The sequence below is a fragment of the Procambarus clarkii genome, chromosome 74 (assembly GCF_040958095.1).
Source record: "Procambarus clarkii isolate CNS0578487 chromosome 74, FALCON_Pclarkii_2.0, whole genome shotgun sequence".
In the NCBI taxonomy this organism is placed as follows: domain Eukaryota; kingdom Metazoa; phylum Arthropoda; class Malacostraca; order Decapoda; family Cambaridae; genus Procambarus; species Procambarus clarkii.
The window spans coordinates 7,971,586-7,987,136 of NC_091223.1; the positions used below are offsets into that span (position 1 = coordinate 7,971,586).

The 15,551-nt window shown below is 44.4% G+C and overlaps 1 protein-coding gene across 1 annotated transcript; it reads left to right on the forward strand.

Moving 5' to 3' along the window:
• The first annotated feature begins 5,378 nt into the window (after positions 1-5,378).
• Positions 5,379-6,050, forward strand: LOC138356783 (uncharacterized PPE family protein PPE12-like). The gene has a single exon (XM_069313103.1). It carries the CDS (start codon positions 5,379-5,381, stop codon positions 6,048-6,050), a length of 672 nt encoding a protein of 223 aa, XP_069169204.1.
• Positions 6,051-15,551: the final 9,501 nt, after the last annotated feature.

A 15,551-nucleotide genomic window follows, 5' to 3' on the forward strand; every position in this document is an offset into this window, starting at 1 on the left:
ACTTGACCCAGGGCGTCTGGCTGGGGGTTAAAGTAAACACAGGTGACGCGGAAGGATGGGAGGTAAGGGGGAGGGAGGGGTGTGAGGTAGGAGCAGGAGATGTACGGGGTTGGGAGGGAAGGGGGAGGAGGATGGCAGGGTAATGCCGCAGTTATATAGACATATACTAGTTTCTATGTAAGAATCCTACTTAAAAGTATACGACCTAAATATCTGTTTATTCTCGGTATGAACTCTGAAATTTCTCCCATAAGAACTATTAACAAACTTCTATGATTATATTTTCCTCATAAGAACTCTTAACAAATCTCAGAAATGATTTTCCCCATAAGAAACCTCTTAGAGCATATCGACCCTTTTCCAAAGTTCATTGAATCCGGTGGGGCGTAGCGGAACTTTTGCCTGAAAAAAAAGAGCCATACGCCCCTAGGTAATATCGGCCCTTTTTCCCGAGAAAAAAAAGGGCCCATATGCCGCTATCCCTACTACTGGATATATATAGTGGATAATCTTTTAGTAGGTTATATTGGGGATAATCCTTCATTGGGTTATCTTGTGGGGTAATCTTTGACCGGGCTATCTGTGGGGGAAAATCTTTGAGCAGCGCTCATTGTTAGAAGAGATGACCCAAGATGAGAGACTGACGGTTATAGAGCTCAGAGCAGAAGGAGTAATGAAACCGCTGACAATACTGGATGAAAAAAAAGCAGTTGGACCAGCTAATGTATCATAGTGGATACTAAAAGAGGCAGCGCAGGCCCTCAACGTGCCTCTAGCAAGGATCTATAATGAGTCATTTACGAAGGAATAGTTGCCCAGTTGCTGGAAGAAGGCAAATGTGGTGTTAATTTTCAACAAAGGAGATAGAGAAGAGGCACTTACCTAGAGACCAGTTCCACTGACAAGCATCCCCTGTAATTCTGAAAAGAATAATTAGGTTAAAACTGGTTAGACACTTAGAGAAAATTAGGTATGTAAACAAAATGGGATCAGAGAATGAAAAGCATGCCTAACAAACCTTCTGGAATTATATGATAAAATAACAAGAATAAGGCAGGAGAGGGAAGACTAGGCAGACTTGATATTTCTGGACTGTCAAAAAGCCTTTGATACAGTACCGCACAGGAGACTGTTATTCAAACTTGAGAGGCAGGTGGGAGTAAGCGGAGAGGCCCGAAAGCATGGGTAAGGAATTACTTAACTGGCAGGAGCCAGAGAGTAACAATCAGGGGCAAGAAGTCGGACTGGCGAACAATACCGAGTGGAGTACGTCAAAAATCGGTGTTGGGACCTGTTCTATTTCTAATATATGTTAACGACATGTCTACAGGGGTTGAATCTTATATGTCAATATTCGCGGATGATGCGAAATTAATGAGATAAGTTGTGACAGATGAGGATTGTAGGAAACTCCAAGAGGACTTGAACAAACTGCAGAGATGGTCAGAGAAATGGCTACAAGAGTAAAACGCGAACAAGTTAAATGTTATGGAAATGGAACTAGGGGACAGGAGACCAGTCACCTGTCAAATGGCCAGTACACAATGAAGGAACACTACCTTCCTGTGACGATCCGAGAAAGGGACTTGGGAGTGGATGTAACACCAAATCTACCTTCTGAGGCACATATATATATAGGATAACGACAACAGCGTTCTCTACGCTAATAAAAGTTAGAACAAAAACCTCACTGACGAAATCAGTTGCGGCAATTTTGGTGACGAATTCCAAGAGGATGTGACCATAATACTCAAGTTGTTATGGCTCTAATACTCTTACTGTTGTGACCATGATATTCAAGTTGTTGTAACCCTGATACTCGTGATGTTGTGACCTGGATATTCAAGTTGTTGTAACCCTGATACTCGTGATGTTGTGACCTGGATATTCAAGATCATGTTACCATGATATTCAAGTTATTTTGACGTTGATATTGAAATAATTGTGACTATGATTCTCAAGTTGTTCTGACCCTGCTTCTCAAGATGTTGTCACCCTGATACTTTTTCCTGTTGTGACCCAGATATTCAAGTTATTTTAACCCTGATATTCACGTTTTTGTGTACATGAAGCTCCAAGAGTTTCTACTTCTACCCCTGCTACTAAACATGTTGTGACCCTGATTCTCTGGAATCTACAGTCGAAATGTTGAACCTTCAAGATTTACTGTTTATTAGGCTATGACATTAATGGTTAATTTTGCGCCATGTTCCCTGACCTTTGACATGAGGTCACGAGGGAAAAGAACTAGAAAACATGTATTTAGAAATCCTTCTGTGTTTAAGCTCTGGAAGGCATACGAGTAATTTCTGACCATGCTGTATGATATATTTGACCATGCTATATGATATACTAGGTGGGGGTTTCCGGTGTTGCCCGGGTCGACTACAAATGGTTCAAGTGTTGGAAATCATAATACAAGTTTGCCATCGGAAAAAAATGATGAACAAATGAAAAAATGTCAATAATAGTAATATAACCAGGCAGATGACACACACTGATTGATTTCAGAAGATGATTTCAGAAGAATTTATGAGCGTTTAAACTGATCTTACTTCTGGAAGGGGCAGCAAGATGGGAGGGGGGGAGGTGGAGGGAGTGGGAGCGGAGGGGGGAAGGGAGTGGGAGCGGAGGGGGGGGGGGAGGGAGTGGGAGCAGGGGAGGGGGGAAGGAGTGGGAGCGGGGGGGGGGGGGTCATTGAGGTCAAACCTGACCCGCATTGAGGCCAAACCTGACATGTTGGCGCATTGGTAACAGACATGACCCGCGAACGCTGTGTCTAGGTTCGAGTCCTTGTCAGGAATGATTGTCTGGGTAGCAATCCTTAAGTGTTCGCCTCTATTCAGCAAGCAGAAAATGGGTACCCTGGTTGCTAAACGGATTGGCGAGTCGTGTTCCAGGGAAACTAGTGGGTAAGGCCTAACATGTAATCCGTCATCTTACAAAAAAACGTCGCCTATCGCCCGTATATGCCTTACAAAAGGCCAAAAGTTGTCGTGCTAGAAAATAGAAGCGGCTGGCGAAAGTGACGTACTGTCCCGTTTTCTGTTTTGGGTCCTCTGGGAGGTTAGAAGAGGGACACTTTAAACTGGCCGTTTTCTTGACGTTGGGGGAAACCTAAGAGATCGGGATGGGCCATGAGCTAAGGGAAGAGGAAGCGCTCGGCCTGCTGACACGAGCCAGCAGTGGCTGTGTCCACCTGTGTAAAAGAATATTGCACTTCCCCTGCCATTAATTAGTCACCCTGCAAAGTTACGTGAGGCTAATTACAAGCGTCTGGCCTGCAACGTTGATCGATAAACAAACGTGAAATTTCCTTGAATCTACATAAATAGATTAATAACGATAGCCTCATTAAGTAGAAATTTCACCTTATGCCTTTTTTCGTGCAAGTGGTTGATGTAACATGGCCCGTCTGTGTATGTTGACTATTGCACGTGTATCTGTTTGCTGCAACAAATATCGTCCGCTGTGAGCCAACCTGTTACTGAATGGTCGTTGACAGGATGAGGTTCTCGGGGAGAGAACAGCCAATGTGTGGCTGGTGACGGCTGAGCGCCTTATGTTGTGGCTGCGTCGTCTACGGTGTTGGACCAGGTAGGAAATCTTAAGAACACTTTCCTTATGGATAAGAGTAAGGGCGTCATAATCTCTCTTAAGTGTTGAAGGAGCACTGATGTACTGATAAGTCATCTACAACATGGAAAACTGAAGTTGAGCCTTCTCGCGTTGTTTTCTCTCTCTCTCTCTCTCTCTCTCTCTCTCTCCTCCTCTCTCTCTCTCTCTCTCCTTCCTCTCTCTCTCTCCTCTCGCTCTCTCTCTCTCTCTCTCTCTCCTCTCTCTCTCTCTCTCTCTCTCTATTGAATTAGATCGATGTTTAATTAGGTGGGGGAACGGCTTACAATAGTGTAGGTAAGAAAAAGAGAGATGCTTGATTGATTAATAATTTCTTTATCGCGGTGGCGGATGAGAACGTTCGTGTTTTTAGAGAAAGACAGAGAGTAGTTACATAATAGTGCTTATAGAGTGTTGAGCATTGGCTTAACTGGTATACAGGGTATCACATCTATTGTGATCTATCATATATGGATGTCAAACAGTCTAAGTAGCCACCATCATCACACTTCTCGGCGCATTCTGTAAATTCACTACTCTGACACCGACCCAATAATCTCTACTGCATTTATAGGCTCATTTGGGTACTCTGATTCCACATTTACCTCCTTGTTAGTGTGTCAACCATCTTAAAAAAAATGCAAACAAAAGTCTGCTCCTCTCTGTCCTATTAAATCCACAGTCCTATCAGAATTAACTATAATCTGTCATATTAAATCCATATAAAATTGTAAACGTGGTAATTGTTATATCACATCTGTTCAAAGAGCCATGTCTGTATATGTGCTGATCAACACGGTAGCCCTTGTATGTAACTCTCTGAATATTAAGGTTAGGAATTCTCCTGCATGACTGATCAATGCTGTACATATTTACTCAGGACATCCTGAGTGATCTCCAACACTCCAGGAGGATTGTATATTAAGGAGAGTGTCCACCGGGGTCAAGACAGACCTTAAAACACACAACCGGTTGTGTGTTTTAGCCAATTCTAGGAAAGCCTAGAATTGTTGCTAGGAGATCGGTAGAAATCTTTAAGCTTACCCTGGTGGATTTTCAAGACCCAAAGTTATTCATGTACAATATCTTTGAAGTATTTCACTGTATTTCTGACAAACCAATTGGGCTGGAGGTGTATAGAGCGACGGTCTCGTTTCATGCAGGTCGGCGTTCAATCCCCGACCAACCAAGTGGTTGGGCACCATTCCTTCCCCCCGACCCATCCCAAATATTTATCCTGACCCCTTCCCAGTGTTATATAGTCGTAATGGCTTGGTGCTTTCCCCTGATAATTCTCACCCACAGTGTTTTTCACATTATATAACGGAGGCGACCAAACGTGCTACCTTGAGGTGCTTCCGGGGCTTAGTGTCCCCCGCGGCCCGGTCGTCGACCAGGCCTCCTGGTTGCTGGACTGATCAACCAGGCTAACTAATAAGTGCCAACAATAAGTCCCACAAATGTCTCAGATGTTTGAGAGCCTCAGGCCATGAACACAATTTACACTTACAGTTTTCATTGTTGCATACGCATGTTGCTACAAAATGTGTTACGTGCGCGCGTTACATATAATAATTTCACATATATGTAAAAAAATGCATATTAAATGCAGTAATATTAATTCAAGCATGCAGTTTTTAAACTGTTAATATGTATTTATTTCAGTAATCACAGAGACACAAATAGGTTAAAGAAATGTCAACACAAAAGTTTAAGATTTTTTAATCAGATTTTCTCCTTGCAAAATAAGTCTTATTATAATTATGCTTTATGACAAAAAATTAAATACTACATATATAAGGCATTTAAAGACACTCTTTGCTGCTAGTAGTGGTCTTGCTAGTAGTGGTCTTGCTAGTAGTGGTCTTGCTAGTAGTGGTCTTGCTAGTAGTGGTCTTGCTAGTAGTGGTCTTGTCAGTAGTGGTCTTGCTAGTAGTGGTCTTGCTAGTAGTGGTCTTGCTAGTAGTGGTCTTGCTAGTAGGGGTCTTGCTAGTAGTGGTCTTGCTAGTAGTGGTCTTGCTAGTAGTGGTCTTGCTAGTAGTGGTCTTGCTAGTAGTGGTCTTGCCAGTAGTGGTCTTGCTAGTAGCGGTCTTGTCAGTAGTGGTCTTGCTAGTAGTGGTCTTGCTAGTAGTGGTCTTGCCAGTAGTGGTCTTGCTAGTAGTGGTCTTGCCAGTAGTGGTCTTGCAAGTAGTGGTCTTGCTAGTAGTGGTCTTGCTAGTAGTGGTCTTGCAAGTAGTGGTCTTGCTAGTAGTGGTCTTGCTAGTAGTGGTCTTGCTAGTACTGGTCTTGCAAGTAGTGGTCTTGCTAGTAGTGGTCTTGCTAGTAGTGGACTTGCTAATAGAGGTCTTGCTAGTGGTGGTCTTGCTAGTAGTGGTGTTGCTAATAGAGGTCTTGCTAGTGGTGGTCTTGCAAGTAGTGGTCCATCCTGGTGGTAGTTGCCTAACACCTCCCGTGACATGCCCATGTTGTCAGGGCTATACTAATTTGTTCCGTCTCAGGTGTCTGGCTTAGCTCAGGTGTTGGTTTGCTTGGTTAGCTCGTGGCTGGTACTTCACAACCTTCATTACAGAGCACAGTGATGACAGAGCACAGTGATGACTGAGTGCAGTGATGACTGAGCACAATGATGACAGAGCACAGTGATGACTGAGCACAATGATGACTGAGCACAATGATGACACAGCACAGTGATGACTGAGCACAGTGATGACTGAGTGCAGTGATGATTGAGCACAGTGATGATTGAGTGCAGTGATGACTGAGCACAGTGATGACTGAGTGCAGTGATGACTGAGCACAATGATGACAGAGCACAGTGATGACTGAGCACAATGATGACTGAGCACAATGATGACTGAGCACAATGATGACACAGCACAGTGATGACTGAGCACAGTGATGACTGAGTGCAGTGATGATTGAGCACAGTGATGACTGAGCACAGTGATGACTGAGCACAGTGATGACAGAGTGCAGTGATGACTGAGCACAGTGATGACTGAGTGCAGTGATGACTGAGCACAGTGATGACTGAGCACAGTGATGACTGAGTGCAGTGATGACTGAGCACAGTGATGACTGAGTGCAGTGATGACTGAGCACAGTGATGACTGAGTGCAGTGATGACTGAGCACAGTGACTACAGAGCACAGTGACTACAGAGCACAGTGATGACAGAGCACAGTGATGACAGAGCACAGTGATGACAGAGCACAGTGATGACAGAGCACAGTGACTACAGAGCACAGTGATGACAGACCACAGTGATGGCAGGGCACAGTGACTACAGAGCACAGTGATGACAGAGCGCAGTGACTACAGAGCACAGTGATGACAGAGAACAGTGACTACAGAGCACAGTGACTACAGAGCACAGTGATGACAGAGCACAGTGACTACAGAGCACAGTGATTACAGAGCACAGTGATGACAGAGAACAGTGACTACAGAGCACAGTGACTACAAAGCACAGTGACTACAGAGCACAGTGACTACAGAGCACAGTGTTGACAGAGCACAGTGACAACAGAACACAGTGACAACAGAGCACAGTGACTACAGAGCACAGTGATGACAGAGCACAGTGACAACAGAGCACAGTGAAAACAGAGCACAGTGATGACAGAGAACAGTGACTTCAGAGCACAGTGACTTCAGAGCACAGTGATTACAGAGCACAGTGACTACAGAGCACAGTGATGACAGAGCACAGTGATGACAGAGCACAGTGACTTCAGAGCACAGTGACTTCAGAGCACAGTCATTACAGAGCACAGTGACTACAGAGCACAGTGATGACAGAGCACAGTGATGACAGAGCACAGTGATGACAGAGCACAGTGACTTCAGGGCACAGTGACTACAGAGCACAGTGATTACAGAGCACAGTGACTTCAGAGGACAGTGATTACAGAGAACAGTGATGACAGAGCACAGTAATGACAGAGCACAGTGACTACAGAGCACAGTGACTACAGAGCACAGTGATGACAGAGCACAGTGATGACAGAGCACAGTGACTACAGAGCACAGTGATGACAGAACACAGTGACTACAGATCACAGTGATGACAGAGCACAGTGAAGACAGAGCAATGTGACTTCAGAGCACAGTGACTTCAGATCACAGTGATGACAAAGAACAGTGACTACAGAGCACAGTGATGACAGAGCACAGTGATGACAGAGCACAGTGATGACAGAGAACAGTGACTACAGAGCACAGTGATGACAGAGCACAGTGATGACAGAGCACAGTGATAACAGAGCACAGTGACTTCAGAGCACAGTGACTACAGAGCACAGTGTTGACAGCACAGTGATGACAGAGCACAGTGACTTCAGAGCACAGTAACTTCAGAGCACAGTGACTACAGAGCACAGTGATGACAGAGCACAGTGATGACAGAGCACAGTGACTTCAGAGCACAGTAACTTCAGAGCACAGTGACTTCAGAGCACAGTGATGACAAAGAACAGTGACTACAGAGCACAGTGATGACAGAGCACAGTGATGACAGAGCACAGTGACTTCAGAGCACAGTGACTACAGAGCACAGTGATGACAAAGAACAGTGACTACAGAGCACAGTGATGACAGAGCACAGTGATGACAGAGCACAGAGACTTCAGAGCACAGTGACTACAGAGCACAGTGATGACAGAGCACAGTGACTTTAGAGCACAGTGATTACAGAGCACAGTGAGTACAGAGCACAGTGATAACAGACCACAGTGACTTCAGAGCACAGTGATTACAGAGCACAGTGGCTTCAGAGCACAGTGACTTCAGAGCACAGTAATGACAGAGAACAGTGACTACAGAGCACAGTGACTACAGAGCACAGTGACTACAGAGAACAGTGACTACAGAGAACAGTGACTACAGAGAACAGTGACTACAGAGCACAGTGATGACAGACCACAGTGACTACAGAGCACAGTGATGACAGAGAGCAGTGACTTCAGAGCACAGTGACTTCAGAGCACATTGATTACAGTGCACAGTGACTACAGAGCACAGTGATGACAGAGAACAGTGACTTCAGAGCACAGTGACTTCAGAGCACATTGATTACAGAGCACAGTGACTACAGAGCACAGTGATGACAGAGCACAGTGATGACAGAGCACAGTGACTTCATAGCACAGTGACTACAGAGCACAGTGATGACAGAGCACAGTGACTTCAGAGGACAGTGATTACAGAGAACAGTGACTACAGAGCACAGTGATGACAGAACACAGTGATGACAGAGCACAGTGACTACAGAGCACAGTTATGACAGAGCACAGTGACTACAGAGCACAGTGATGACAGAGCACAGTGATGACAGAGCACAGTAAAGACAGAACACAGTGACTTCAGAGCACAGTGACTTCAGAGCACAGTGATGACAGAGAACAGTGACTACAGAGCACAGTGATGACAGAGAACAGTGACTACAGAGCACAGTGATGACAGAGCACAGTGATGACAGAGCACAGTAAAGACAGAACACAGTGATGGCAGAGCACAGTGACTTCAGAGCACAGTGATGACAGAGAACAGTGACTACAGAGCACAGTGATGACAGAGCACAGTGATGACAGAGCGCAGTGATGACAGAGCACAGTGACTTCAGAGCATAGTGACTACAGAGCACAGTGATGACAGAGCACAGTGATGACAGAGCACAGTGACTTCATAGCACAGTGACTACAGAGCACAGTGATAACAGAGCACAGTGACTTCAGAGCGCAGTTACTTCGGAGCACAGTGATGACAGAGAATAGTGACTACAGAGCACAGTGATGACAGAGCACAGTGATGACAGAGCACATTGGTGACAGAGCACAGTGACTTCAGAGCACAGTGACTACAGAGCACAGTGATGACAGAGCACTAAGATGACAGAGCACAGTGACTACAGAGCACAGTGATGACAGAGCACAGAGATGACAGAGCACAGTGACTACAGAGCACAGTGATGACAGAGCACAGTGACTACAGAGCACAGTGATGGCAGAGCACAGTGACTACAGAGCACAGTGACTACAGAGCACAGTGATGACTGAGAACAGTAACTACAGAGCACAGTGACGACAGAGGACAGTGACGACAGAGGACAGTGACTACAGAGCACAGTGATGACTGAGAACAGTAACTACAGAGCACAGTGACGACAGAGGACAGTGACGACAGAGGACAGTGACGACAGAGGACAGTGACTACAGAGCACAGTGATGACTGAGAACAGTAACTACAGAGCACAGTGACGACAGAGGACAGTGACGACAGAGGACAGTGACGACAGAGGACAGTGACTACAGAGCACAGTGATGACTGAGAACAGTAACTACAGAGCACAGTGACGACAGAGGACAGTGACGACAGAGGACAGTGACGACAGAGGACAGTGACTAAAGAGCACAGTGATGACTGAGAACAGTAACTACAGAGCACAGTGACGACAGAGGACAGTGACGACAGAGGACAGTGACGACAGAGCACAGTGACTTCAGATATATGATATATTTTCTGATATATGTAAATGATCTCCCGGAGGGTATCGATTCATTTCTCTCAATGTTTGCGGACGATGCTAAAATTATGAGAAGGATTAAAACAGAAGAGGACTGTTTGAGGCTTCAAGAAGACCTAGACAAGCTGAAGGAATGGTCGAACAAATGGTTGTTAGAGTTTAACCCAACCAAATGTAATGTAATGAAGATAGGTATAGGGAGCAGGAGGCCAGATACAAGGTATCATCTGGGAGAGGAAATTCTTCAGGAGTCAGAGAAGGAAAAAGACTTGGGGGTTGATATCACGCCAGACCTGTCTCCTGCAGCACATATCAAGCGGATAACATCAGCGGCATATGCCAGGCTGGCCAACATACGAACGGCATTCAGAAACATGTGTAAAGAATCATTCAGAACTTTGTATACCACATATGTCAGGCCAATCCTGGAGTATGCAGCCCCAGCATGGAGTCCATATCTAGTCAAGGATAAGACTAAACTGGAAAAGGTTCAAAGGTTTGCCACCAGACTAGTACCCGAGCTGAGAGGTATGAGCTACGAGGAGAGACTACGGGAATTAAACCTCACTTCGCTGGAAGACAGAAGAGTTAGGGGGGACATGATCACCACATTCAAGATTCTGAAGGGGATTGATAGGGTAGATAAAGACAGTCTATTTAACACAAGGGGAACACGCACAAGGGGACACAGGTGGAAACTGAGTGCCCAAATGAGCCACAGACATATTAGAAAGAACTTTTTTAGTGTCAGAGTGGTTGACAAATGGAATGCATTAGGAAGTGATGTGGTGGAGGCTGACTCCATACACAGTTTCAAGTGTAGATATGACAGAGCCCAATAGGCTCAGGAATCTGTACACCTGTTGATTGACGGTTGAGAGGCGGGACCAAAGAGCCAGAGCTCAACCCCCGCAAACACAACTAGGTGAGTACAACTAGGTGAGTACAGAGGACAGTGACGACAGAGCACAGTGACGACAGAGGACAGTGACGACAGAGGACAGTGACTACAGAGCACAGTGCGTCCCAACAGTGCGCTATGCTGAAAATGGAGACACGTCGCACAATAGTTTTCTATATTTCAGAATATTTCTTTCTGCATCTAAGTTTTCCAGAACTCAATGGTATATTTAGATTTATAGATAATCGTTTTTACCCAGGTCTTCCTGTGATTCATCAGTCCCATCTCCACAGCCCTGGTTGACGCCATCTTCCTTTACAAACGTTTTCACACACCCTTTAATTTAGGTTTTAGATATGAAGAGTACCAGCGAGGTCTGCACAGATTAATTGATGAAGATTAAGCCACCCAAGAGGTGGCACAGGCATGAATAACCCGTAAAGCCTTCTCTAGGTATTGAAACGCTTTGTTTTGCCGCGTGTTTCATGCTTTGGATTAAGGTCAAAATTTCTAGAATATTCCAATTCTCTAGAATTTTTTACGAGCCGCATATTAAAGTTGAAAGGAGTCATATGTGGCTGAGGAGCCCCGGTTTGGCCGCCATATTGCTCTGCACTTAGGAAGGCGAGCTAGTTATATAAACCTGAGAGTAGAGGGAAGGAATATTTTATATAATGATAATAATTAATGATAGTAGTAGTAGTAGTAGGCATCCATCAGTCTCAGGAGACTATGGAGTTGCGCTCTGGTGTCGGCCTGGACTGGAGTGGCCTCACCAGGGCGCAGAGCCCAGGTAGGTTGATTAGGGGGAGAAGCTGTTACCCCAGGCAGCAGGTCCCCCCTCACCACGGCGCTGAAAGTCTCCAATGGAAAGGCATACGCCAATACGATTGGTTCCAGCACCAATCGTATTGGTATTAATGATTGTAGAACTCCATTCGTGCTATCTGTCCGCGTGTTGTGCCGCCCAGGCCGTGTGACGCCTTTCCCAGCGCGATCTCAACTAGTTCGCCCCATGCTGTGTGCATAATTTATTTCATCTATTTGCCTTGTCACGAAGTGACTAATTTGTCAGAGAGAGAGATTGAACCTCGTACGAATGTATAATGTAAATTCAAAGCCATCCAAATTTCCATTCTGGTAGCTTCTAGAAGCTTGTGTATTCATGTGCGCCCGGTGTGCTCTGTTCTCTGGCAGTCGGGCTCCATCAGCCTCAGCGAGCACACGTGTCACGGCTTACGCTGAAATTTTGTTTATCTGTTTTGTTTTTGCCTGGGTGCTATGCCATGATACTTTAATAGTTCTATTATATATTCAAATATTCTAAGCCTTGGGTGAGGAATCTAAGGCCTATACGGAACTCACCGCAGCCATTGCAAGCTATTTAAAAATCAAATCAAATACAATTTAAACGTTGTGTTATGAACGATAGCATTATAATACGACTCAATTGAAAACTTACAACTCTTTAATACACACGTGAAAATCTTAAAAAAAAATCCTCATACATTTGCAAAATCGATTCAAATGAAGTCGACGAGTATTTCTATTCTGATAATATACCAACTCGTTAAATAATAAATTATATTTCTAAGAAACTTGGTTGACAGGTTTCTGTCAAGCTACTGAGATACTCCCTGATCTACTGACCTTAATCACTGATCTACTGACCATACTTACTGATCATTGTCACTGATCTACTGACCATAGTTACTGATCTATTGACCATAGTTACTGATCTACTGACCATAGTCAATGATCTACTGACCATAGTTACTGATCTACTGATCATAGTTACTGATCTACTGACCATAGTTACTGATCTACTGACCATAGTTACTGATCTACTGACCATAGTTACTGATCTACTGACCATAGTCACTGATTTACTGACCATAGTCCCTGATCTACTGACCATACTGCCTGATCTACTGACCATAGTCCCTGATCTACTGACCATACTCCCTGATCTACTGACCATACTGCCTGATCTACTGACCATACTGCCTGATCTACTGACCATTGTACCTGATCTACTGACCATACTCCCTGATCTGCTGACCATAGTCACTGATCTACTGACCATACTACCTGATCTACTGACCATATTCCCTGATCTACTGACCATTGTACCTGATCTACTGACCATACTACCTGATCTACTGACCATAGTCCCTGATCTACTGACCATTGTACCTGATCTACTGACCATACTCCCTGATCTACTGACCATACTCCCTGATCTACTGACCATAGTCACTGATCTACTGACCATACTACCTGATCTACTGACTATATTCCCTGATCTACTGACCATTGTACCTGATCTACTGACCATACTACCTGATCTACTGACCATAGTCCCTGATCTACTGACCATACTTCCTGATCTACTGACCATACTTCCTGATCTACTGACACATAGTTCCTGATCTACTGACCATACTTCCTGATCTACTGACCATACTACCTGATCTACTGACCATAGTCCCTGATCTACTGACCATACTTCCTGATCTACTGACCATACTTCCTGATCTACTGACCATAGTCCCTGATCTACTGACCATACTGCCTGATCTACTGACCATACTGCCTGATCTATTGACCATAGTCCCTGATCTACTGACCATAGTCCCTGATCTACTGACCATACTCCCTGATCTACTGGCCATTGTACCTGATCTACTGACCATACTACCTGATCTACTGACCATTGTACCTGATCTACTGACCTAACTCCCTGATCTACTGACCATACTCCCTGATCTACTGACCATAGTCCCTGATCTACCGGATCGTCTACTCTGTCACTTCCACTTTTTTCTCCAATTCGTACTCACCTAGTTGTGCTTGAGGCGGTTGAGCTTCGGCTCTTTAGTCCCGCTTTTCGTCTATGAATCAATTGGTGTCCAGGTTCCTGAGCCTACTGAGTTCTATCACAATTTCCTTTGAAACTGTGTATGGAGTAAGCCTCCACTACATCACTGCCTAATGCATTCCATTTGTTGAGAACTCTGACACTGAAGAAATTCTTTCTAATGTCTCTGTGGCTCATTTGGGTACTAAGTTTTAACCTGTGTCCCCTTGTTCGTGTTTCACCCGGGCTAAGATTGTTATTTATTTATTAATATTTTTTCATTTATTTAGTTTTTATTTACATTTGCAATAGTTCTTATATCTTTGTACAGCAATAAGCACGCATAGCGTTTCGGGCAGGACCTTAATCCTAATTTTCACACACAGACACATCCCTAGGAATAAGCCTGAAGCAGCTGTCTAACTCTCAAGCACTTATTTACTGCTAGGTGAACAGGTGCAGCAGGGTAAAAGAAATTTTGACCATTTGTTTCCGCCTGAGCCGGGGATCGAACCCGGACTCTAAGGACTACGAGTTCCGAACGCTGTCCTCTCAGCCGTCAGGCCCTCATTGTTTGGGGGCCTGAATAGTTTGGGGTGGGGGGGCATAAATAGATTAGGGTTTAATAAGGGTTACATTGTTCCAGTAGATCACGGTTTTGGGCAACCCGTCCTTGACTCAAGTCCATTACATCCAGCGGTCGACCCCACAGACGCATTCATAAATTTTAACATACTGTTCATTCAAAACGGGAATTTTCTCAAGTATAAATTAATATTATAATATATTGGCATATTGTGTATATATATAGGCATAGGATAGGTTAGGTCAGGTGTTTAGGTTCTGTTGGCGATTATTTGTATTTGTAGTACGTGGGTGAAGCATTTACAGCGTTGTGATTCGAACAAAATTCGTCAGTGAAGCACTTGTTCCGGATATGTTCGAACGTCAGCAGTTGTGAGTCGTGTGTAAACCGTTCTTCATTCATAAACAGGGGGTTTGGCGGGTGCATGGAATCACTTTTGGATCTTTGTTTGGAGGACGGGCTGGTTTTGGGGGCCATAAATTGTTCGAGCGCTCGTTTTTTGTAGGGACCACTATATCGAAGGCTTTTGACACTCCAAAAATAATGCTGCCTGTGCACCTTTCTCTATGTGAAACGAGTTTAATTATCTCAGACTTCGTGCTGATGATGTGTTATTATGTCTCTTCTCCCAAGATGTGTTTCTTGCATCTTCACACGATCTTCTTTATCCGTTTGCATTGTATGGAAGTTAAGGACACTTGCCTGTATTCTGGCTGCCTTCAACTTTTTCGTAGTTACCCCTCGTCCCAAAGAAATATAATATATATATCAAAGAAAGTGGTTCCAAAGGGATTTGTTTTTTCCTTCAGTATCATTGACGAGATTTTGTTTGGTAACAAAAGTCATTGTCGCATATAATTCCAGCATAAGAACCTTACCTTAATTCTGATAATTTCAACGTCCTCAAGTGCTCTTTTGGTACGCCACTGTACCGCTACGTTTTTGGAACTTAACTCTATTGTAAAGACCTCCTGGAACCTCTTATTGAGTTCCTCACACACCTCCACGTCATTCATTGATTTCATCACACAACATTATTCCATCTATCTCTGTTGTTAGATTTTTA

What these genes read in the sequence shown, in the direction of transcription:
- LOC138356783 (XM_069313103.1), top strand. Translation starts at nt 5,379, where the DNA reads ATGCTTTATGACAAAAAATTAAATACTACATATATAAGGCATTTAAAG.